The 27,075-nt window shown below is 31.4% G+C and overlaps 1 protein-coding gene across 2 annotated transcripts in view; it reads left to right on the top strand.

The window, feature by feature from the left end:
* STAG1 (stromal antigen 1) overlaps positions 1–27,075 on the top strand; it is a 202,059-nt gene that overhangs the window by 84,286 nt on the left and 90,698 nt on the right. For both annotated transcript variants that reach the window (XM_031959783.1, XM_031959784.1), the window contains 6 exons: positions 620–693; positions 7,841–7,964; positions 10,698–10,796; positions 11,970–12,049; positions 17,948–18,055; positions 22,633–22,747. In XM_031959783.1, the coding sequence (XP_031815643.1) occupies positions 620–693; positions 7,841–7,964; positions 10,698–10,796; positions 11,970–12,049; positions 17,948–18,055; positions 22,633–22,747 (600 nt within the window). The remainder of the gene's footprint in view (positions 1–619; positions 694–7,840; positions 7,965–10,697; positions 10,797–11,969; positions 12,050–17,947; positions 18,056–22,632; positions 22,748–27,075) is intronic.

The following is a 27,075-nucleotide window of genomic DNA, read 5'->3' as shown; positions in this document are numbered from 1 at the left end:
TATGTCTGTATGTGTTTATGTGTGTGTTGAGAAATCTGTTATTTATCTAAGATATAAATCCATTTTTATACAATACTGATTTTTCCTCCCCTGAAAACCAGTTTGGTATATAATTAATTTATACAAATATTTTTTCTGTTTTTAAATTTTAAAAATTAAAACTAAAGGCAGTGTAGTATAATATAGCTATTTTTGAAGTCAAAGGTTCTTGAGTTCAGATCTTGACTCAGAATCTTATTTCCCACATGTGGGAAATTGCTTTATACTTCTGATCTCCAGTTCTTTGTTACTTAATGAGGGATTTGGACCACAAGGTGTCTTCAGTCCCTTTTATCTCTAACATCAAAAATAAAGATAAATGTTAAAAAATTTTAAATCATATTTTCTGTTTTATATTATTTAAAGTACAGATATATTTGTAACGTGTTACTATTTCTGTACGTAAAAGTATTTCAAATTATAAGAGAAGCTAGAAAGTATGCAGTTTTTTAAACTGAGCACTATACCCAAATGGCTTTTTAGTTTTTAATTAAATAGATATACATTTTGATCCTTAAAGAAGTGATCACTCTTTCAACATACTAAGAGGTAATAATATTACTTGGTGTTTTTATTTCAGCTACAAGAAAACCAAGATGAAATTGAAAACATGATGAACTCTATTTTTAAGGGTATTTTTGTTCATAGATATCGGTAAGAGATGAAATTGTAATGAAAACAACTGATATTTTCTTAATATATATCCCACTTGTTTTTATTTTCTCTGAAATTATGAATCTTAAATTTTTGTAATTGAGGCTGTTTTCTAGGGTTATATTATAAGCTATTGAATTATTTAAATTTCAGAGTATATGAAGAGGGCTTTGGGTAAAAATGGTGTGCCTACTTGGTGTCCAATGAACAGTCTAGGAAAGTTAAGAAAGGCTTATTATTACAAAGCTGGGTACAAATGCAGAATATAACTTTATCAGCCATAGCAACTCTTTTTTTTTTTTTTACCTTTTTACTTTTCAAAACATATGCATGGATAATTCTTCTTCAACATTAACCCTCGTAAAACCTTATGTTTCAATCCCCTACATCCTCCCCTAGATAGCAAGTAGTCCAATATATGTTAAACATGGTAGAAATAATATTAAATCCAATATATGCATACATATTTGTACAATTATCTTGCACAAGAAAAATCAAATCAAACCAGAAAAAAAATGAGAAAACATAAAATGCAAGCAAACAACAACTGTGAAAATACTATATTGGGCTACAACAACTCTTAAGCACTGTTTACTAAATTACATCTAATCAATGGAACAAGGAAGTCACATGTTCCTTAAATTATTGAAATAGTATAGTAAAGGACACTGAATTATTGATAGTTTTTTTTCCTTCACTTGGTTCCTCAAGCTTCCCTTTGCATCATACATATATTAATTACCACTTTAAAGAGAAGTCAAGTTTACTCTGTTCTATAAGTTCTTAACATAGTGCCATTAATTTGATATTTAGTGTAATCTGTTTCAGCATAATTGGTTTCCATATAATCCCACGTTTTTTATTGTACATATTGTTCAGAAAAAAAGGACCATTAGACATCTTCATACTGTCAAAGGTTCCATGACACACAAAAAAATTAAGAATTGATGTTCGGCCTTATATCCTGGATTCTATCCACCTACAGTAATGAGAGAGTAATGTGTCCTATGGAATGGATGTATTCTATAGTGATATATTTTTTTATCAAAACTTTATTGCAGGAAGAAAATATGTAATGGATATATGTGTGTCTTACCAGACATATGAGAGCAGTTTGAATGCAACTGCCTTTAAATATTAATCAAAATAATATGAAATATCACAAAAATATAAAACAAATATATGAATTTAAGAACCAATGTAGGATTAAAGGAGAGGAATGTTCTTTGTTACAATAATTAGAAAGGGTTCTTCAGATTTTCTAAAGAGTATTTCAAGAAAGAAGGATTCCATTGTTGCACCTTTTCTGGAGCAGGGAAGTCAAGATTCTTGGCACCCCATTCACAAATATGTAAACTGCCCTATCACCTCATGCAGTGTTCTTAAAGCAAAACCTGTTCTCTCCATGGAAATATATAGTCATCTTAGGAGAGAGACCATACCTGTATAATTTCAAACACACGCTTACATAAAAAAGTCATCCCATTTACATTTCCTCCAACAGAGAACAATTTCAATCAGCCACATTTGGAAATAGAAATCTTAACATATTAATCCTGGTTCAAGTAACATCTTCCTTACTGAAGTTTTTTTAAAATAAATTTAATTAATTTAAATAAATTTTAATTAAAATAAATTTAAACAATAAATTAATAATAAATAAATAAATAAAGTAATTAATTAAAATAAATTTTAAATAAAATACTTATTCTTTTCAGCCCACTTCCTTCTTTTTATTATCACTAACTATGCACAGGTTATATCTCCCCTCCATTATGATGAAAAGATATTTTGGGAGCATTTTTCATTCTTGCATCTCTAACCCCTAACATCTTGAACAGAGTAGGTGCTTAATTTAATTGGATTTATTTGTACTGATATCAGAAATCAAACTTAATTCACTTTAAATCCTTTCTTATGTTGATAGAACAGAGGGAATAGAGGAGAAAGCTGAAAGGGGAGACAAAAGGATGATATGAGTTAAGTTTTTTAACCTTTCATATCAAAATGCTATGGTTTTGCCAGCAGGTGTCAAGCATGTGGAAAGAACTGGTTTGAGAATGGGGAAGAATTAATTCTTCCTGAGATACTATCATGAAGGAAATATAATAGACTTTCAAGTCAGAAAACCAGTTCTTTCCAAATATACGCACTCTCACATCACAGATATGCTGAGATTTGACATTAACAGCCAATTGAAAAAATAAAAACAAATAATATTATCTAGTCTATTATATACAAGGTCTTTTTATACACTTCATAGTGTTTATTAATCAATGTAGAGAAGACACTACAAATAAATAATGATAGTAAATAATGAGATACTCAGGCTGAGTATCATCAAGATATTCCTGAAAGGCCTAGGAAGTGTTGAGGGGAAAAAGTTATGTTAACTCCTATGAATATAATAGAGAAATGGATTTTTGCTCATAAGTCATTGAGTATGTAGCTTGTGAAGAGTGGGAATCAATGAACAAAGCCTGTTATCATTGCAAAGACAGAGCCTATAGATAATATCCTAGAATTGAAGAAGAGAATATGCATAGACTGTATTTATTTTTCCAAAATTAAGCTTCTCCTTAACTAATAAAACATATATTTTTTTTAACATCACTGTACTTTTGGTGATGTTCTACAGTTCTAAGTCATACTATAGTCTTAGAAGAACTGGAAGTATCACCCAAAAGTCAAAGAAAACACAAATAGCAGGCACAAAGTATATATCATTTTACGTACAAGAAATTTCAATTTCAATTTAAGTGGTATAAAGAAATCCATGAAAGAAATGTAAAATCAAAAAAAAAATCCAGTAGTCTAGTCACAAAACAAAAAAAGTGGAATAACTTATAAAAAGGCTTATTTGCTTGGTATCCACAAAATGTGATGAGAATATTTTCCAACACATTGGTTAAATTTCTAAAAGATAGGTGTGTTGTGTTGCATATATTAGAGTCATAAAGGATGGCATGGTTTGTTTGAAATCTGGGAATACCCACAGTGATACCATGAAAACATTAAGAGTATTAAATTATAGCCCTATTTCACTAACAGAAATAAACATAACAAAATTATTTAAAATTAAAGGAAAAGGTGAATTACCCTTAATTGATCTCACTTTACACTATAAATTAGTAGTCACTAAACCAATAAAACATGAAACAGTCTAGATGGTAAAGAATCAAAAACAATTGAATTCAATAACATATAGTTTGATAATCCCCAAACACAAATTATTTAGTGAAAAAACTATATTTGACTAAAATTTCTGGGAAACTGAAAAGCAACTTGACTTCTATTAAGGAAAGGCTTAGACTAGTATTTTACACCATATACTACAATTAACTCAAAAAGGATGTGCTTTGACTTAAATAAAGATCCATGCATAATTTTCAACATTCACCCTTGCAAAATCTGGTGTTCCAAATTTTTTTTTTTTTTTTTTGTAATCTATTAAATGTGCAATTCTTCTACTTTTATTTCCACAATTATCAGGCTGCACAAGATAAATCAGATCAAAAGGGGGGAAATGAAAAATGATAAAACAAAATGCAAAAAAAAAAACAATAAAAAAGTGAAAATATTATGTTGAGATTCACACACAGTCCCCACAGTACTGTCTCTGAGTGCAGGTGTCTCTCACCATCAAAAGACAGGTGCAACAGGCCTGAATCATGTGGCTGTTGAAAAGAGTCACGTTCATCAGAATTGATCATTGTATACTCTTGTTGCTGTATCATCAATATTCTTTAAAAAAACAAATAAACTGTTAGTCTTTGGATAAGATCAGCATCACTTAATATTATAAAGAACAAAATATATTGTAACAAACAAGAAAAAGCTTGTTAATATTATTAGAGCTAATCCCTGAATCACTTGTCAGTATGATCACTATCCATTTATTAGAATTTAAAATAAGAGGAAAGGTTAATAAAGGAAAATCTTATAAATCTGAAATTAAATTATTTAAAGCGTGAATTATTTAAAGAAGCAACTATTGACTATAATTCCATGTAGGAATAAACCAGTGTAAGTCATTTGCCACAATTAGGAAACTAAAAGAGTCCAGAAAACATGCACAGCATAATTTGCCAAATGGTAGTAAGAGCTTTTACATAGCATTTCCAACTTTGCAAAATGCTTTCTTTATGTTCTTTCATTTATTCACTGGTGAACAATAGCTACCAAAAGCCTTACTAAGTTACATTCTAATTGCTTTATAAAAATCATAGGAAGAGTAAAATCTGTCATCTCATTTTTTGGCATTTGTAGAAGAATTAGATCAGATATCTTTCACAGTTGCTAGCAGTTGAATTCTCAACCATCCAAGTGATTGAAGTGATCCAAAAAAATCAAAATATAACAAGTCAATCACCTGAATTAGAAAAGCTTTTTGCATGAGCAAAATATACCGAACTTAGATAAGAAAAGAAAGTCAACAATCATTCTTACATAAGTGGATAAAATAAAAGTTTTCCAAAAAAATTACAAACTACTTATCATAATACTAAATGTTGTTCCCACATGACTAATTAAAAGATAAATACATATCAAAACAACTGAGTTTTTTTCTTTATATCCCCATAAAAAAAGATAAGTTGTGGGAGAGGTTATAGAAAAACAAGTGTGGTTTTAATATAATTAAAGGCTGGAGGAAGAAGAGTAATTATAAGCAATATTAAATTAACCTTATAGCTGATAACTTGAGTATTTTATAAATATAATAAAACAAATAATCTACTAGAAAAAAATTTTGCACCAAAAAACTAAAATTCAGAGATTGGGAAAAATACCAGCAAAAGAAAATACTTTTAGTTCTCTGTAATGCAAAAATGAAAACACAATGTTATTTGTGGGAATAAAAACATTATTGTTGAAGTGAACTTTATTTCAACAAAGTGTCCCAATTTTATTTTAAAAATAAAAGAAAAAACATAACAAGAACGGTATCGTATGAGTCATATATCTTAGCAGTTTATACAATATGAAAATAGATGATAACAGGTCCTTTGTTACCATTTCTTTGCTATCCATTTACTCTTTTACCACCTACCTCATTTCTAATTAGGGAGCCTCTTAGAACCCTGGCAACCATTTCATAGAGACAGTCTTACTATATGAAGAGTATAATAAAAATAGAAAGGTGAGAAGATGGTTTTATTATAGAAGATGAGGTCTGGAAGTATAAAAGGTATTTCAGGGTATAAAGAAGCATTTCAAACTCCATTCATGTAAGTGAATACACTAGAAAGGGGGTTTAAAATTTACCTTAGTTTGACTTTAGGTATAGTTTTTTTTTTTTCTCATTAGTATTTAATTTTTTCAAATACATGTAAAGATAGTTTTCTATATTGATTTTTCTAAGACTTGGTATTCTAAATTTTTCTCCTTACACTCTTCCCCCCTTCCGTAAGGCAGGATGCAATCTGATACAGTTTAAATATGTACAATCCTTTTAATCATATTTCCATATTTATCTTGTGCAAGAAAAATCAGACCAATAAAAAGGTGAAAATACTACATTTTGATCTCCATTTAGTCTCCATAGTATCACAAAAACGGTTCTACTTTACTCGGTATAAGTTAAGTTTCTAGACTTTCTGAAATAATTCTACATAGCTATAGGCTTTAGCATTTAAATCTGCAATTAAAGCTTGTATGCAACATTTTCAAAATTAAAATGCTATGGTCCAGCAAGGAATTTATATAAATGTAGAATTATAATGTGTGAGTTAGAACAATTTACACAGTTAGTATAGACTGATGAACCAAAGAACAAAATAAGTTAGTTACGTTAAGAGTTACTACAGTGCATATGCAGAGAAAGATGTATTATGAAGTGATTAGAAAATGTCAGAGCAGTGAATGTAACTTTCAGAGCAAAATGATAACAACATTACTTCATTTTTAACCATCATTACCATCAACAAATATTTGCCAGGTATCTACTGTATGCTAGATCTTAAGGATGCGAAAAGGTATGACATGGCCCCTATACTCAAAAGACTATTAAGTAATGTGAGAGAAAACAAAGTAATATGCAATATTATCTAAGATAATAACTTATCTAAGATTTCATAAAAAAGAAGAGATTGATGTAGTGTAGAGTTGCCAGGGAAGGTTTCTTGATAGTGTACTACTTGAATTAGTGTTATCTGTGAAGGAAAAGAAAGGAATATTACAGGCATTCTAGTTTGAAGAGCAAAATATCAATACCTTAGTAAGAAAACTTAGAAGTTGCTTAAAGCAAGAGAGTTCCTGTATGTGAATAGTGGGAGCAAACGTATTATAGAACATTTAGGCGAGGGGGGAAAAAAGCCAAAACATAATTTGCTTAAAATGAAACCAGAATGCTGAAGAATTTGATTTGTTTCATCTTAAAACAACCATCACCCAAGTAGGAAGAAATGAGAAGAGAAAAAGGTTTTTGAGTTCAGTTTATTGCCATTTTGCCTCTCATTTTCTGCCTTAAGAAAAGTAAAAGTAGAAAATTTTTAAAATGTCAATATAATGAAATATAAGGTTTATGGTTTCTGTTTCTGCTTTTTAGGATAATTTGTCAAATTTTCAAAAATCTGTAGTGTTTATATTAGTAATTGATTATCCTACATTGTTATCTACCATGCATTTTCCTACCTGCAAAGAAATATAATTGATATTATAAAGCTTATTCCTTTCTAAGCAATGAAAGATATAACATAAAACTAGTGCATCAATGTTAGGAAGATTTAAATTCAAGTTCTACCCTGGAGAGGTCATTTAACCTCTCACTGGCCTAGGTGACTGTTTTAAGACTAAATTGCAGAGAAAGAATTGATTTGCCCTTGATAGAGGAAGTTCCTCAGGAGGCCCTGATAAAATCATAGGATCAGAAAAATAAAGTTCCTTGCTCAAATTAAATTTCATTCATCTGTTGCATTTATTCATTCATTGAGATATTTGTAATTGCTTTAAAAGATGCACAATTTAAGTTCAAATTGGAAAATGTAAGTGAATTGTAAATGGAAAAATATAAATTCCTTAGATTGGGTCTTGGCAGCTGTTAACTGGATATACAAAATTTCACCAAATACTTCCTATTGGAAGTGATAGTGGTGAAATTATAGCATATTGTAATGTTTTTCAAAGACGTGGTCTCTTCTCCCTCTAGTGATGCAATTGCAGAGATTAGAGCCATTTGTATTGAAGAAATTGGAGTATGGATGAAAATGTATAGTGATGCTTTCCTAAACGACAGTTATTTAAAATATGTTGGTTGGACTCTTCACGATAGGGTAAGTAACTGTGCCACATATCCATATGGAAGATATATGATTTTTCTTATTTGTTAGATGCCTTGCTTTAATTTCGTTATTATATTTCTAGGAATTGAGTTATTTGCATTTGAAATTTTCTATTTGGAATTGTGAACATTTTAAAAGGAATTGTTCACATGTTGGGCTTGGTGGTACTGAGACACATGGATATAAATTGAATCTCACTAGTTCTTGTTGTTGTTTGTCCTTAATTCTTGAAGAGGAGGACTATGTCTTCAGGGAAGTGATACCAGGACTTGCAAGTGAATAGAATTTAAGTGAGGGAGAGCTGTGCAAGGTCATCAGCTGTCACTTTCAGTTCCTGAGCCATCTGGATCCACTGGCCAGATATAAGAGGATGACTGGAGATGGTTCTCTATGGGATGGTCAAGATTATCTCCTTGTCTCAAGGGATGTTTTATATTGTATTTGTAGGAAAAATAAACCTTTACATATATAAGTAAACAAAAAGTAATTAATCCAATGAGGGAAACCCATTAGATTCCTGTTCAAAAGTTGAAATAAAGTACCACATTTCAAGAAGGACTGTGAATATCTGTGTTAGAAATTGAATAATCTGTTCCTTTACTAGGTTTGAAAAAATGACAAATTATAACTTCTTTTATCAAGAATGGCATATCAGAAGATAAATGAACTTTCTTATCTTTTTATTTCATTGTCATATTAAATTAAAGGTTATAGTAGAACCTGTGATTCATCAGTATAGGTAACTGTGCCTGAAGGAGATCCCCTTTAGCAATATTGTCTGCACTTGTTACAAGTGCAGATTTGCTGAGGGTCTTTCCCAAAGTCACATGGCCAGTATTTGTCAAGAGAAGAACCTGAATTCAGGTACAAAATACTGATTCTCTTTTAAAAACATAAAAACATAATGAACATTTAACTATATATACATATATATATGTATATATGTACACACACACACACACACACACACACACACACACACACTGAAAGAAGATGACCTTGGATTGGAATGGTAGGAAAGAGTAAGAAGGTGGGTCTTGACATCCATTATTAGTTTCTTTGCCTACAAGAACATATGAAAATATTTTCTTTCACAGAATAGACATTTTATTCATATGTAAAAATTTATGTATTGTACAGGTGAATTATATTCATTCATATTCTTACATTACTAGTTATCAACTTTCACACAGGCTTTTTCTGACACTCCTGTTCTAGTAGTAATATCCTCTAGGTGTTATTCCTCAGAACTATTCCTCCTTCATTTCCAATCTAGATTATAGTTATCAAACCTGTTTTGCTTTCAGAAGCAGTATGTTTTCCTCATAAGACTGTGAAGACTGTAAGCTCATCTTTTTTGTTGTTGGTGTTTCTGGTCAGAATGTTCATCTTGAAACTTGTCTCCCTGACCAGCGTAGCTCATGAGATATCTTGTCTTAGAAATCACAATATCTTAGAGATAGAAAGACCTGAGAGGACCTCCTGTCTGATTCAGAAATGCTCTCACAGACAAGTGGGCAAGAAAATTTTTGATTGTCGAGAACCTACAGCCTAAAATAATTGTTTCAGCTTTATTTAGCTTTTGCATATCAATCTATTAGAAATGAACTATGATCATTTTCTCAAGTTTTCTACCTTGATGTGGTGGTTAATTCAGCTATGAATATGTGCTTAACAGTCTTGTCACTAAATATTTTCTTTTTGACAAAAGAGAATTAGATATAAAGCTAGAGAACCTGAATTTAAATCTCAGCACTAACAATGTGCTTCTGCCCTTTGTAAGCTGAGGCAAGACCCTCCCATTTTCTTTTATACAAAATGAGATTAATAATGTTTTTATTTACAGTTTCAGGGTTAGTGTAAGGAGAGCATTTTGCAAACTTTTGTAGAGCTAGAAAAATGTGACTTTATCATGACTATTTTATTGGGTTTATTTACCCAAGTTTCTCTTTAGCTTTTAATTATAACTTTTCCTACTGGCTTTGTACTACTCCAGACAATCTAAGATCTCTATATCTTGCGCTCTAATCTCTTTTTCTATCAGTAATATAATTCAAATACGTTATTTAAAATTTTCATATCTTTTATTCACCATACCCATGACCACTAAATTGTCAGACCACCTGAATTCAATTGAATTTTTTGACTTTATAAAAATTCTCCCACCTATTCCCTTCAGTTATTCATAGTCCATATTTGAATGCTTAAATTATTATCTTATCCAAGAAACTCCGATTGTTTTCCCCATATCTTTTAAAATACTTAGCTCTAAAATCCCCAACTTTTTTGTTTGAATTTCATCTTTTGCTTTCTAACTAGAGCATTTTGGTCATGTTTTATCTATTAGTGATCTTAAGCAATGGGAGTATATGCCTTTTGTCTGATTAAATATGGATATCTGTGGGAATAAAGAAATTTTTCTGAGATTCTAAGGTAGTATGGATGAAAAAGAACTGATTATACCAGTTATCACTAACTATATTTTAGAAAAATTTATCTTGTAAATAAATGAAGTTTTTCAATGACTTTTAAATCATTTGAAGAATTAACTATGTAAATGGAATACAGATTTTGTACATTTTATTCCAGTCTAACCATATGCCTTACAATAAATTGCATTGTAACTTTAAGTGACAAAGCTAGAATATTTTGTGTAGATTTCCTTTAAAATTATATATAAGCCTGTCTCGTGATACTGGCTAATCCTATTGTGTTTTTATTTAGCAAGGTGAAGTCAGGCTGAAGTGTTTAAAAGCACTACAGAGTCTGTATACCAATAGAGAGTTGTTTCCCAAATTGGAATTATTCACTAACAGATTCAAGGTATGTATGAAAAACTGATTTGGAAAAAGAACATAACTTATATCATCTAGTTGTTAGTGATTTTATGTTTCTTCTTATCACATTTAATTCCTGGTATTTCTGATGTGGAGTGAAGAATATTATTGCAATAATGATTCTTTAATATAGCTATTCCTCACTTCATGTTTTAAGTTCTATTTGAAATCTAGATTTGGAAAAGAAACATATTTGGATTGTTAGTGCTATAAAAAGTAATGATCATTTCTTCCTTAAAAGTGAACCATGGAGCTGACGTGATTTCTACCAGCCTTTCCCTTATTTTTCACATTTTCCTGGCTACGATTTTATATCATATTTGTAAAATGATTATCCAAGATATTTATGAGAGCTTTCATACATGTGAAACAACAGAGGCTATAATTTATTTTCAGTAGCCAAGTTTTTAGTAACTTTATAGAGAATAGAATTAACAAGTAGCCCTTATCATTTGTGAATTTGTATGCAAAATATCAATCTTAGTAATAAAGTAAAAAGTTCTATAATATATAATTTCTCTGGCTAGCATATATATTATATTATGTTAGATACAAGACATAGAGATGAGATCTTTTAGATTTTATGAGTTCAAAAATAGAGGAAGTGGGACGGTGACTTTTAGGACTTGTTAAAGGTTAAATATTTTGTGTCCTAAGCTATTCCAGTTAGTAACTCTCCTTAAGTCATTCATTGATCCAGTGAGGAAGATTTTATATTTAATTGGAAAATAAAGTTGGGGCTATACATGTAGAAGTATTCAAACTCACTTTAAATCTAAGTTGTTATGAATTCCTGATAAGTGGATTTTGTTTCATTACTTTTGAAGTTTCTAAGTTACAAACTGCATTAAAAGATTTTTTTAAAGTAAACAAACTATCACAATATAAATAAAATATAGTTAAGAAATTTTTTTTTCCATTTAGGTCTTGAATATATGAAAGCTTTCTGATTTAAATTATGTGTTCATACTCTTGCACTATCAAGTTTTTAACTAAATAGCTTTCTTCTCATCCAATATGCTGTGCTTTTCTGGACCTGGAAACTATCAGCATAAAGATGCACCTGTCATTTCTGACAGAAATGAAGAGTTTTGTTCTTACCAGTAACAAATATATAAGCTTGTTTTTTATGAATTTTTTTCCTGATTTTTTGTCTTAGGATCGCATTGTATCAATGACACTTGATAAGGAATATGATGTTGCTGTGGAAGCCATTCGATTAGTTACTTTAATACTTCAGTAAGTATTTCATGTATTAATAAAATGTCTTAAATTCAGAAACCATCCTTATTCTATGTACAAGTACTTTATTAATGCTGTGGCTAAAAATCAAATCACTTGGATAATGTGGGAAGTTGCCATAAGGAATCCAGCTAATTTATCAATTGAAACATAAAGAAACAAAGTATTAAAAAAAAAAAAGCCAAAATGTTGTTTATTCTTGGTAGTTATAAATAGGAGAAATAATGATAGGGATATGGTACTATGCAGAGATCTGACAAACAGCAGTTAAATACTAGTTACCCTAGTCCCGTTAGAGACTACATATCACCTGATTGGAATAGGATGAACAATCATGTACTGATGAAGAAGTGCGGTTAGAAGGTCCACATTTGATGCCAATGACTAGGGATCTGGGTGGGAATATGGAAAGCAGGCTCATAGAATAAAATGTATTAAAATAATAAGAGTTTGAAATTATAAGATTTAATTTAGAAACTGCTAAAAATAGAATCTATAAGTGATATTGAATCAGAGTAAAGTCTTCAGAAGTAGATATTTTTACAGTGCTTATTTCTTTGTTGTCATTTTACTTGACTATATTTCGTATTGACTGATTTTGTTACTTTTAAGATGAAATTTAATTCCTCCTGTCACTTGGTACATAAACAGTATTCTTTCTATCCCTCTCACTCTCTCTCCCCTCCTTCTTCCCCTTTCTCCCCTTCCCTTCTCTCTCTCTCCCTTGTCTCTCCCCCTTCTTCCCCCATCTCTTTTTTCCTCTCTCTCTCTCTACCCCTCTTCCCTCCCTTCTCCCTCATCTCCCTCTCTCTTTCCCTCTTCCCTTTCTCTTCTCCCCTTCCCCCCTTTTTCTTCTCCCCTTCCCCCCTTTTTCTCTTCCTCTTCCTCTCTCTTTTTCCCCCCCCCCTTTCATTCTATCTCTCACACACACCATGTGGTTTATTTTTCTTTTAGTTGTCTACTTCTGTACAGTTTACTGTGCCAAATTGCTTGCTGACAATGAAGAAGGAATTGTTGAATGTGCGAGCTAGAAGAGAATTTAAAGATTGTGTGTGTGTGTTGGGGGGGGGGGGGGTTCAAGAAGATATTGAGTTAAGAAAGCATTACTTATGGTTTATTATGTATTAAGCACTGAAAATTTGAATAAAAAAGGCAGGGCAGACCAGGGAACCCACATTCTTAATTGGGGTAGACAGCAATTGAAAGACTTTTCAGCTGCAGGTCAAGGGAATACTAAAAAATCCATTTGAGACCTCTTTCAGATCTTAGTAGTGATGAGAAAAATCACACTATCTTGTCTTATACCTGTTTTGATTAATCACTCTGCTTAAACTCCAGATGGTTTCAAAAACCTTTTTGTTCACTTCTATACCATAAAGGCACAAAGAGGTACTCTTAACACTGAATAAATTACTTAAAGCCTGATGATGGACTTATTCTTCCTCCTAAGTATGTTTATGTCAGGCATTGGGGTACTTACTCACATAATCAGCAGAGGGTGGTGAGTTTATAGTCAGTTGTTAGGCAAAATGTTTCATTTTTCTGCCTCAGCTTTCTCATTTACAAAATGACAACATTTGAACTGGATTACTTTGTCTATTTTCCAGATTTAAATCTTATGATTTTATTACATTTCCCATAGTTAGTCAATCAGGAGAATGCAGTAGAGATAACTTACCTAGAATTCATCAGGTTATCTCATGGTATAGTTGTCAACATTAATATTGTGGAAGATGCATTGCATAGATGTCTACTAGATGATGGTACAGGGGGATTCTGAATTTGTCAGAATACTGGACAAAAATAATAAGTATTTTCTCTACAGAGGAGCTACTTTATAATACCTAACCACTCTTACCATTCTTGACATTTCCACAGCTTTAGTGATTCTTAAGTATTTGTAGACCTCTGATCTTAGTGTTCTACCCCTATATACCAAATGTGCTCCTTTTTAAATACTAAGAAAAGCTCAAAGGACTATAAATTTATACATATCCCTTGGCCTAATAATACCACCACTAGTCATGAATTCAAAAAGAGACTTAAAAAAAAGAAAATGGCCTAACACCACCTTTCTCAGGGCAAAAAACTGGAAATTGAGGGGATACAGATTAATTGGGGAATGGCTGAATAAATGGAATGTTACTGTTTTGTGGGAAATGGTGGGTAGGAACCTCTCGGAAAAACATGGAAAGTCCTCCATGACCTTGAGTAAAGTGAAATGTACTGTGTACAAAGTAATAGCAATGTTCTGGAATGATCAGCTATAAATGCCTTTACTCTTCTCAGCAGTACAGTGATTCATGACTCTTGATTCAAATTTATGGGGACAGAGCCAAGAAACTGGTGGAGAGGACACAAATTTCTTTCTGACGTCTTCCCATGATCCTCAGACTGATTATCAACTCCAGCCTCTGAATTAGTTCTGGATTGGCAGAACCGCAAATAATTGGGAATATAACAAATTACCAGCAGAAGATAATTTCAAGATCTTCAGAAAAAGTCTGCTTCAATCAAGCACAAAGAAAGATGGGCCAAGCACAAATAGGCCGAGAACAGACACCAGCATAAACAGTACAAACTGGAGAATCTACGGGGAGGAATCTATAACAGTGTTGACTATTCTGCCCTGGTTGCAAGCCAGTAGATCAGGAGAGAAGTTATAAAACTCCCAACACAAACTAAATCCCAAAAGCCCACCAGAGTCTCATGGGTCCTTGCCACACCCACCCAGCACTGGAATTGAATCAGCACAGCTGCTGATGCTGGTAGAAAAATTTGGACAATCTCCCCTTTGTCCTAAAAGTAGATTTCAACTTTAAAAAAAAAATTAATAAAAGAGCAAAAAGAACTCTGACCATAGATAGTTTTTATGGTGAAAGAGAAGAGATTTCAAAAGCAGATCATCTCCAGATGAAGCTGCAAAGGCCTTCCTCTTCACACAAGGCTCTCCTAGAAGAAATTTTAAAGGATCTTAAAAGAGAGCTTGGAGAAAAATGGAGAAATTAAATGAGAACCTTACAAGAGGGTTTGGAAAAGGAAACATAAATTATCTGAAGTAAATTCATTACAGAATAGACTCAGTGAAATGGAAAAAGCATATAACTCCTTAAAAAATAGATCCGACAAAATGGAAGAAAAATAAACAATTGCCTGAAAAACAGAATTTGTGAAATGGGAAAAAGAAAACAACCCCCTGGAAAACAAAATTTTTGAAATTAAAAAAGGAAAGAATTCCTTAAAAAACAGAATTTGGGAAATGGAAAAAAAAAAATCCAAAGAACAAAACAACTCATTTAAAAATTCAATTGGATAAATACAAAAACTAAAAAAAAAAGTAAATGAAGAAAATAATTCACTAAAATTAAGAACTGAACAAATGGACATGAATGACTCAATGAGACATTAAGAATCAGTCAAGCAAAACAAAAAAAAATGAAAAAATGTAAAATACTTACTTGGGAAAACTTGGGAAAATTGATCTAGAAGAGACAATCTAAGGATTATTGGACTTCCTCAAAACTATGATGAAAAAAAGCCTAGGCATTATTTTTCAGGGAATCATCAAAGAGAACTGCCCTAACATCATTGATTTAGATTTATGAAAATCATATCCATACCCAATGAAGGAATTGATTGCATCTTAATACAGACCTGAAGCATTGAAGTATCCTCTCCCCCCTCTCCCTCCCTCCCTCCCTTCCTTCCTCTCTCTCTTTCTCTCTTCCCCCTCCCTTCCCTTTCTTTCCTTCCTCTTCTCCCTCTTCCTTCTTCCTCTCCCCCTCCCTCTCTTTCTTTATCTTCCCCCCTTTCTCTCTCCTTTCCCTCTCCTTCTGTTTTTCTTGAGGGTTCTTTGTTTTGTTTTTTAGGTTATGAGACTTTGTTTTCTTTTATAATGTGACTTTTATGCATAATGTCACATGTGATTTCTTCATAGAGTTGGGAGAGGATATAAAAGGAAGAGAATCTGAAACTCAAAAGTTTTAAAAACGTAAAAAAAATTGTTTTAAATATAACTGGAGAAAATATTAAATTTTTTAAAGAAGTGGATAGTTGAAAACATTTCATTTATAGATTTGCTCTCCCTTCTCCCTAAATATGACATAAGAATTTGTCAGAAACTAGAGAAGATTTCTTAATATTTTTGAATATATCTTATAACATGTTCCTTATTCTGGTTAATTGCCTAAATTAATCCAAGCAAAGTTTATAAAATATGTGAATGTGAGATAATCTCTGCCTTCAGGAAAGTTCCTTTCCCTTAAATTTGTGAATGACCTATTAACTCAAGATGAATTCAGTTCTAAGGAGTATAATCTCAGTTGATTGATTTTCTTTGTTGAGGAGTTATACACATGTGATTTTTAAATATTTTTATTTTTTTATGTATTTCCATATGAATAATTTTGGGAGAGAAAAATCAGAATGGGGGGAGGGGGGGCAGAAGAACAAAAAAAGTAAGCATAGCACATGCTGGTTTACATTGTGTCCATAATTCTCTCTCTGGATAAGGATGGCATTTTCCATCCAAAGTTTATTTGGATTGCCTTGGATCACTGAACTTAGAACAAAGTCTGTCATAGTTTATCATCACACAGTATTGTTGTTGCTGTATACAGCGCTTTCCTGGTTCTGATTATTTCATTTAGCACCACTAAATGCAAGTCTTTCCAGGCCTTTCTAAAGTCATCTTGTTCGTCATTTTTTAATAGAACAATAATATTCCGTTACTTTCATGTACCATAACTTATTCATCCATTCCCCAACTGATGGGAATCTACTCATTTTCCAGTTCTTTGCTATCACAAAAAGAGCTGCTTACAAATATTTTTGCACATATGGGTCATTTTCCCTCATTTATAACTTCCTTGGGTATAGACCCAGTAATGGCATCACTGGATCAAAGGGTATACACAGTTTTGTTGCCTTTGGGGCATAGTTCCAGATTGTTCTCTAGAATGGTTGGATCATTTCACATTTCCACCACCAATGAATTTTTGTCCCAATTTTCCTACCACTCTTCCAACAGTTGTCATTAACCATCTTAGCCAATCTCTTTTGACATTGAATGGTAGTCTCTCTTTCACTTTGATCTGATAAAATGGAGACTACCTTTAGATAGGTAAATAATCAGATCACTCCTTTGTAGGGAAGGCAGTGATGTAAAGAATTTTTCTCTATCTGGGCATATCCCATGTTTTGAAGGGCTTTGGAGGAAAATATTACTACTTAACATTTTTAGTTGTACTAACAAGGAAATATTTAAATGTACTTTGACAGTATCTAAGGTAAGATTCAAATAAGTTCATTCCACTACAACTGCCTCAAAGTAGAGCTTTATATTTAATACAGTAAAGGAAGAGGCTAGAAGCAGTGAGATTAGTTAGGAGGTTAATAGTCCAAATGTCAGATAGTAAAATCAGAAACCAGAGTGATTGCAATGGGAATGAAAAGAAAAAAGTTTGGGAGAGACGTTGCTAAGAAAAAATTAACAAGAATTTGTAAGTGAATGGATATAAGAAAAAAAGCCATGCTTTCCCTAGAAGATCCTCATTATTCAATTCCCACTTATTCCATGAAGGCTGTGACTTCTTTTCTTCTGGGAGTCCTTGCTGGGGAATTCTTATTACCAGAACAAATCCTTACTTGCTCTGTAAGTCAGCTCACATAGGCTAAGTGATTTGCCCAAGTTCCTATGTATCCAAGGGGCAGTAGCTTTCTGACTCCCAACTTATTTCTCTGGCCACTGATCTTACTGTTCCAAAAGTACATATCGCTGAAGTTGAAATTTCATGTTGCTTACTATGTATAATCTAATAAATGTATTTAGCTGGAGAATGGGGAATGTAATATAAATAATGTTTTGGTTAATATGTCACCTTATGAATTTTTCAGTGGGAGTGAAGAAGCACTTTCCAATGAAGATTGTGAAAATGTTTACCACTTGGTATATTCAGCACACCGGCCTGTTGCAGTAGCAGCAGGTGAATTCCTTCATAAAAAGTGAGTTAACAGTAATCATGGACACTTTGTTGTAGTATTAACTGCAGAAAACTTGCAGTTTCTTATAAGAATAATAAGATAGAGAAGATTATATACCTAACAGCAGTTTGTAACTTTAGAAGGCTATCCCAAGGATAGGACAGGAAGTTTGCTTGTTATTCTTTCTTCTAGGGATTGAAAAGGCCTTAACACTGACAGTTATCTTTCCAAGTTTTCAGTGATTTTACAGTGCAAGAATTTTATTAATTTCATTCATGTATTTTAAAAATGTTTTTTTCTTCTACATTTTTTGTGAATTTAATAAAATAATATTGGAAATTAGTGAAGGCAGAATATATTAACAACAAAAGATTCTGTTTTAGTCTTTTTTAATATTTGGCACATGAATATTAGTCATCAAATGCCCTAAAACTTCTCTTTAGCTTTGAGACCTTTTTCCTTCAATGATAATATATGTAGGATTTAAGTTATACTGATTTTTAAATTATATATATATATATATATATATATATTTTTTTTTTTTTTTTCTGAGGCAATTGAGGTTAAGTGACTTGCCCAGGGTCACACAGCTAGGAAGTGTTAAGTGTCTGGGGCCACATTTGAACTCAGGTCCTTCTGACTTTAGGGCTGAGGCTCTATCCACTGCGGCACCTAGCTGCCCCAATTTATACTGATTTTGAAAAAAAATTATGACATCTATTAGTTTCATACTAAAACAAGAGCCTAGCTTGGTGATAGTTTTTCTTCTTGAAAAATTTAAATTAAAAATTTTTTTTAATTGACAAATTCCATTTTTCTTTTCCCCTACCTCCATTTAAAAAAAAAAAAATGCTATTAACAAATATACAGTCAAACAAAACAAATTCATTGGCCATGTTAAAAATTTTGTCTCATCGATTCAGGCCAGTTCTAATGATCTTATGATGATGAGAATCATCTACCTCTAATGAGAGTTCTGTAGAACTGAATGTGGATCACAACATTGCATCTTCATTTCTTTTGTTGTTTGTTTGAATTTTTATTTTCTTTCATTTTTTTCCCCTTTTTGATCTGATTTTTCTTGTGCTGCAAGATAATCATATAAATATGTATGCTTATTGGATTTACATACATTTTTTAACATGTTTAACATATATTAGATTACTTGCTATCTGGGGGAGGGGATGGGGGAAAGGAGTAGGTTTTACCATGTTTAACAAATATTAGATTTCTTGCCATCTAGAGGAGGGGATGGGGGGAAGAGGGAGGAAATTGGAACACAAGGTTTTGCAAGGATCAATGGTGAAAAACTGTCCTTGAATATGTTTTGAAAATAAAAAGCTTCAATAAGAAAAAAATAAAATTTACTTCAAACTGCACCCTGAGTCCATCATCTTTCTATTAGGTGATGGACTATGTATGTTTCATCTTCAGTCCTCTGGAACATGTAGGTTTGGTTTTTTTTAACTTTCAAAGTTGTTCCTTTTTAGTGTTGTAGTTAATTGTCTGAATTGTTGTTCTGCTCATTATTCTCATTCTTCCTTCAGTTTGTAAACGTCTTCAAAATGTTCACTTTCCTAATATTCATGATGTGGAATAAATTGTTTTGGAGTATCTAACTCCATATCTCTTTGAAATCATCTTTTCTCATTTCTTATAATACAGTAGTACTACTCCATTACATTCATATATTAAACTTTGTAACTCCTATTGATGACTGGGTTTTTTTGGGGTTTTTTTGGAATTTCTTCCCCACCCCACCCCCACCTCCTTTTTAAAATCTTTTAGATATGAGTCTTAATAGTACTATACGTCAATCAAAGAGAATGCAACTTTTGTTATTAATTCCATATTTTTTTTCAGAATGACTATCTATGAAAAACCTGTTCATAGATCTACCAATAGCAAGTCAGTAGTCTTATTTTCTCATGATCCCTCCAACATTAATCATTTTCTTTTTTGGTCATCTTTGTTAAATTGATAGGTGCAACATGGATTCTCAGATTTGCTTTAATTTGTATTTCTCTAATTATCAATAATTTAGAATATTTTTTCATCTAGTTATAAATAACTTAGTTTTCTTCCCCTGAAAACTATCTATATCCTTAGACCCTTTATCCAGTGGAGGATGGTTCTTTTTCTTAAAATTTAACATAGTTCCTTACATAGTTTGGAAATGAGACCAATATCAGAAAAATTTAATACAAAGATTTCCCCCCAGTTATTAGTTTCTCTTTTAATTTTAGATTTATTATATTTACTTGCACAAAAGCTTTTAATTTTATGTAATCAAAATTATCCATTTTATCTTTTCTTACTCTATTTCTTATTTGGTCGTGAATTTTTCTTCTTTGAATAAATTTGATGAGTAATTTTTTTTTCCTTTATCAAATTTATTTAAAATGTGATCTTTTATATCTTGGTCACATATCACGTTGGAGCTTGTATTTGTGGTCCAATTTTTCCACAAGGTAACATCCAAGTGAACCCTTATCTATGGCTGCTCTCAGTTGCTTTTTTCTAATTATACTTGATTGTACATACAAACAGCTTGCTAGTCTCAGGATTGTAGCATAGTGAAAGCTTCTTAAAACTGTCAGATTTTCCCATTTAAAGTAAAAAAGAAAGAAGACTAAAGAAAATAACAATAGCACTAGTTATATAATTCATTCTTTTAAATTCTCTAAGATGAAATAATTGAATATACCAAAATAGATCGAATGATAGATTTGATTTATTTGCAGGCACTGTGGTTTCTGTCATTAACATGAAACATTTCATATTCAAATGACATTGGATACAAATGTTTTTCCTAATAGGTTCTAGAAGCAGTATCAGATGGCAGATTGAGTAAATTGTTTATCTACTTGAGAGCTTTATCATTTAGAATATTAAGATCTTTTTCTGTATGTTCAATTGATTCATCTTAGAGAATTTAAAATAATGAGTTATTTCTCTGATAATATATAATTTTCTCCCAAAATCTCTGGATAGTATAGGGAAGTGAATACAAACCAAAACAATTGTAACAAGAAATTAAAAAGAAATGTTAGGAGAAAATTATTAAAGATAAGTACAAAATTCCTTGTAAAGTTTTGTTCAATAGTATAAATGCAAGGTTTGAAACTAAATCTATAGCTTCATAATAATAAAAATAAACTGCTATATGATTTGATCCCTACTTACCTTAGTTTGGATTTCTAATATTAACTCATTTTTATTAACTAAATATTATTTTTATTAACTCACTTTTGGAATTGAGAATAAGTTTTTATAAATTTGTTCTCTAGTGAATAAAACTTAGCACCCCCTAAGTAAGTGTTCTAAGAACAGTTTGGACTGGACCTAACAAGTCAAATAATAGAAGGTTGTAGTGAGGTGTTTTTTTGTTTTTGTTTTGTTTTTTAGTGATTCTCAGCATCATTTCCTCAATGGAAATTTAATGTGACCTTTTACTTTTCACAAAAGATTTTGTTTAAAAACCAAAAACTGGATTATATTTTGGAGCTTATAAAAAATTCAATATTTAATTAAATTAATAATAAATAAATAAAATATAAAATAAAAATAATTAATTAAATATATTTTAATCTACAAGCAGATCAAGGGAGTTAGCATGCAAGCAGTGGAAGAAGGATTATCTGCAATTTGTGCCTGGGTACAAATCCCATCTGTGATGCTTCTTACCAGAATGACTTTGCCCAAAGATCTCTTTGATCCTCTTTTCCCTTCACTTTAACAATGGTGTAGGAGAGTATTGGATGGACCTTGAAGTACTTTGCACTTGTGTGCCACAATCCTTTGAAACACAACTTGGTGCATCATTTTCTAGTTCTCTAATCCACTGAGTATATTACATTAATGCTTTGAGGCTATGCAGAGTTGGGTGTGTTTTCCATTAAAAGATTGAATATTTCTTTATGTAAAAGAAAAATTCCTATGGTAGGAAATTTGTAGAAATTGAATGGAATTGCCCATTCAGATAAATTTTAAGTTACTTGATACTTGGAATTTTTTGAAATGTGTATGAATTTTTATTCTCTTGTATTTGAATAATTTGTAAAAGTAAGCCCCCCAGCTTTATGTTGTTTTAAATGTACATTTACAAAATCAAATTTTTCTTGTATATTATTCTTTTCACTTACTGTTTCTCAACAGTCTTATTTTGAGGAAGCCATTTGTATTGAGACTTTTCAATATACTACTTGATCATCTTTTAATGATTTTTAAATTCAATATCTTTATTAGTTATTTGTTGATAAGTGTTTTAATTTACAGGTTCTGCCACTTTCCCAAAAACACAGTAGAAAATTACAGTACCAGCCACTCATAAATCATTATTTTAAGTAAATGTTCCATTGTTTTCAGAATTTATTTCATAGAATATTCATGACTAATAAAAGTATTTCTTAAATATGAACTTTTATGGTAAGCTGTATTTAACTGGTTTGGGTATATTCCTTAGCCTTTATTATTCATTCTGATCTTAATTTTTTTTACTTCTGCAAAAATTTAACAGCTTTCACTTTTTAAAATTTAATAAAAGTAAAATATTTATAATGACATTTACAGGCTTTTCTTTTGTTGCTTCCTTCTAGGCTATTTAGCAGACATGATCCCCAAGCAGAAGAAGCATTAGCAAAGAGGAGGGGTCGGAACAGTCCCAATGGGAATCTTATCAGGATGCTGGTTCTTTTCTTTCTTGAAAGTGAGGTAAAAATATTTAAAAGTAACATTTTTAAACAATACATTCAACAATTTTCAGTGTCATTAATTTAAAGTAATTTATTAACCATTTCAATCCAGTAGAAACAAAAAACGCATTGTTCTTTATAGAATTGCCTCCATAGATCTCCACTCCTGGAACCCGTGCTGCATCTTATGGATCTTGGAACCTTTAAAAGAAGTTAGCCTAGGGAAGGATTTGTGATCTTAGATGCATGGGCAGATCAACCCTAAAGATAGAGTTATGGAAATTATTTCACTTTCACATTCTAGCAGTATTGCTTATCTTTCTTTTCTTCTTTTCACTGTTGCCTCTTATTTTTCTTGTATTTACACAATTATCACTTTTTTACAAGAGAGCCTTCAGACAAATAGTCCTTACCTGATATTACTATTCTGAAATTGTCCTTAACTAACATTACTATTCTCCTAAAGGTTTCGTTGCTTAATTCTTTACAATTTAACTTGTCACATAGGTATTATCCAGGAAAAGATAAAAGAAGTACACTTATGGGCTAAAACATTACCATTAAGAATTGTAGAGCAGTATATCTATATTTTGTGGTCATCACTTAAAAATTATTTTAAAATTATAATTCATATGAAATATCAGCATTTCAAAAATGTATATTTATTGGTTTATCATTGCAATACTCTTTTATTCAGGTTTTATAATTGGTAACATCTGGGTAATAAAAAAGACAAAGGTTAGAAAAAAAGAAGAATTATGAAAGAAAAACAGGTAACATATAGCTATAGGTTGCTAGGATAGTATTTACTTCAGGAGAGACTATCAGAATTTACTTTAGAAATAAAAGAAAAGGAATGTTGAAGATAGAAGCATAGACAAGTTAAAAAGAAAAGAAACCAAAAGTAGAGGAGATCCAGGCAGTAGTGAGAGAATATGGTGTGTAGGCATGGGTTCATGTATCAAGTTTTAAGAGAATAAAGTGTGAAACGAACAAGACGAAAAAAGTAAGCTGAGGTGTTGGCTTTAAGACTTAAGGATGAACAGTGACTTTGATATAATATGACAAATAGTCATTTGCATTAATCAAATTTCCTTATGTTAAGGATGACTTAGACCATAAAAAAAATTTCAGAAGATATGGCATGTGTTCATCAACAATTAACAACTGTGTAAACTACTATAGTTTTTTGGTTTGAGGTTTTGGGGTTTTAGTTTTTGTTTTTTGTTTTGTTTTGGAATACTCAGAGAAAGTGACCTTGCTTTTTAAAAATTTTTGGTAATTGAGTTTTGTCTCATCTTTTATTCCTGAAAGTCAACAAAAAAAAATTCAGTTATTTTACTTTCTTGAGTATATGGCTTTAGTCAACTACAATAATAACTCAGTTTTTACTCATTTTTCCTAGTTTATTTATAGTCAGTAATTTTCAATTGTCTCTAATCTTCGCTTACTTATGTGTTAGATGATGTTATGACAACTCTTATTTCAGTATAGAAATATAAATTGTATCTCTTCCATTTGTTGTTGGTACTCATTCCATGAGAACTTCCAAACTGGTGCTTTGTGACTTTGCTATGTCTGAGCCAATTCTTAGTTACCATATTGGAATAACTTTTTATAATCCCCTTTAAATAGCTATAAATGCTCTTCATTAATATTTCATTCTTTTTTTCCCCCGCACTTCTTTGTATGTTTGCATTTTTCCCAAAATGATGTTAGAGTTGTCTCTTTTTTATCTTTTTCATTTGTATAACTATTCATATTTAGCATTTTCTGCCTATTATTTACCTTTGCCAGTCAAAATATTCTCTATGTCCTTACTCTAGTTGAGGAACTCTCCTGGATAAATAATTTCAAAAGTTAAATTAATTTGATTCTTTGGTTTTGGTGGTGTGTGTATGTGTGTGTGTATATTTTTTTTAATCAGTAGTCATAGAAAATGGAGGTTATCGGTAAATGTTAGAGCCAGACAGAGTCTTGGGGATCATCTAATCTAATCCTACTCATTACATAATTAAGAAAATTCAGACCCAAAAGCTAATAATTTACTTATCTAATTTCATACAACTACCATCAGTCATTTTTTTTCATTTTGTGTTAAGACAAAAGTATTTTTGTCCATGTTGTTTGACCTATTATTAGGCCTACAAATTGGTTACTATTCTTGCCTGAGAAATTTTCATTTTTAAGTTTTAGATGATTGAGTAGAATTACATAGTTAATACTGAATGTGTAGAGGGACAATCATATCTATATTAATACAACTTTGGGAACCTGTGAAGATGTTATCTCTCTTGATTAGATTAAATTTTAAACTTTCAAACAAATAAAAATAGTTTAATAGTTTGCTAGTAGCTTAGGATGTCCTGCTGTATTCAGAAAAAGAAATTCTGCAACCCCTCTGAAAAATATATCCTGAAGTCTAAAAACAGATGATTATTTTATCAATTCTGTCCTTCTAATGTAAATTTTGTCAAGCTTAGGCTTTTCAGACTTGTCAATAATAATCAGTAAGCATTTATTAAGTATCTACCATGTGTGAAGCACTGTGCTAGGTTTTAGAAATAAAAAGCAAAAATGAAATAGATTCTGACCTCATCATGCTTACTCCTTAGAGGAGTGAATGTGCATAGAGATAAGTAAAATAGAAAATATACATATGTAGATATGGACATACATTGTAGATATACAAACACCTGAATTTTAATGGAAGTAAATACAAAGAAAAATGAAAGCAGAGGACATTAATAACTAGCTGGACCAGGAAAGATCTTTTTTAAGAAGTGGTGCTTGAGAAGAGTCTTGAAAAGGGTATAAGAATGGGAATCAAGCAAGGAGTATATGCCATATATGGGTAGTAGCCTGTACTTGTGGCATATAGCATGTTGTATATGGGGAATAGCAAGTAGGTCATTTTGGCAGGAAGTATGTGAAGAAGAACATGCAATAAATTTGAGAAGACAAACTGGAGACAAAATGTGTATGATAATAAACGCCAGGGTGAGGAGTTTATATTTTACTCTAGAGACTAAAGGGAGCCATATTGAGAAGGCAAAGATACATGGGTTTAAGAATGTTATTTACCTACTTTGTGGCAGGAAGGGAGAAAATGGACACAGATTGGTGAGTGGGAGGCTATTTCAGAAGTCCAGGCAAAAGGTGATAATAAATCTGAAGGGGTCAAGGGTTATGTGAGGGGAAATAAAAGGCAATGGATGCAAAAGGTTTTATGGAGGGAGAGTTGATGAAAACGTAACAGAAGGAAAGAAAAATATGAAGTAAATATTCTTAGACTTCTGAATGATTCCTCCTATAAAATAGACTTGGGAGCCAGTACTTATTTTCACAATGGATTTTCTAACTAGTCTTTTCTTTGGACTGATTTCTCTTGAAATTTCTATTTTTCCATTGGCAGCAGTTCAGCCACATCATTGTTTCATTTGAGTTTGTTAATTCCAACTTAGCTCTTGAAAAAATTGTGATTCAACATTGTCTTATTCTAAAGGGTTTATTTTGGGAGGAAGAAATGTCCAAAGGTCATAAGTCTTTAGAACTTCTACTTCTCAGTTTTGGTTGGCTCAGACTAGAGATCTTTTAAAAGTCATTGAAAATTAAATTATATTAATTGTTCTGCTTCCTAAAATGTAAAACTATGGCAAACAAGTCCCTCAAAGCTTTGTAAATTAAATGTGGGCTTAATTGTACTGTTAATGAATATAACAAATAGAATGCCTTATAAGGAAACAGAAATTGTTAAAAATTGTCCTCACAAACCAGCTGTTTGTAAGGTGTGAACAGTGTATTTTTGTTTTTTCTTTATTCAGTTGCAAAGTATTTCAGTAATAAGAGGGGTTATTCCATGTCAAATATGGAGTCACTTCGGTATTTGGGAATTTAAATGCAATATTACTGGAGTCTATAGTTGTTAATAATCAAATTAAAGTTTTATCTAAATCATCCATCTAGAGTAAACAAGGAAACAAAAATTTAGGCCAGTCAGTCCCCTTTATTACAGTTTGTGAAACTTAGCCCCAGAGGTGAATGATTTACTTAAGATCACACACAAATATTGAGCATCAGAATTGAGATTTGAATCCAGGTCTTCTGATTTGAGAATCAATATTCTTTTTACTGCCCTACAAATAATGAGTGTTTTATTTATGGCAGAGGCCATGTGGTATAGTAGAGGGGTCAGTCTTAATTCTCTTTTTTGACACTGACTGTAGAATATTTAATAAGTCACAAGGGATTGTACTAGATGGCTTCTGAGGGCCTTTCCAGATCTTAATTTATAATATAGATTAATTGATAAAATATATATTTAGTTAGAATAAACACAAATTAAAT

This window comes from Sarcophilus harrisii, chromosome 3, assembly GCF_902635505.1.
Source record: "Sarcophilus harrisii chromosome 3, mSarHar1.11, whole genome shotgun sequence".
NCBI lineage: Eukaryota > Metazoa > Chordata > Mammalia > Dasyuromorphia > Dasyuridae > Sarcophilus > Sarcophilus harrisii.
This window is presented reverse-complemented; position numbering and strand designations above follow the sequence as displayed.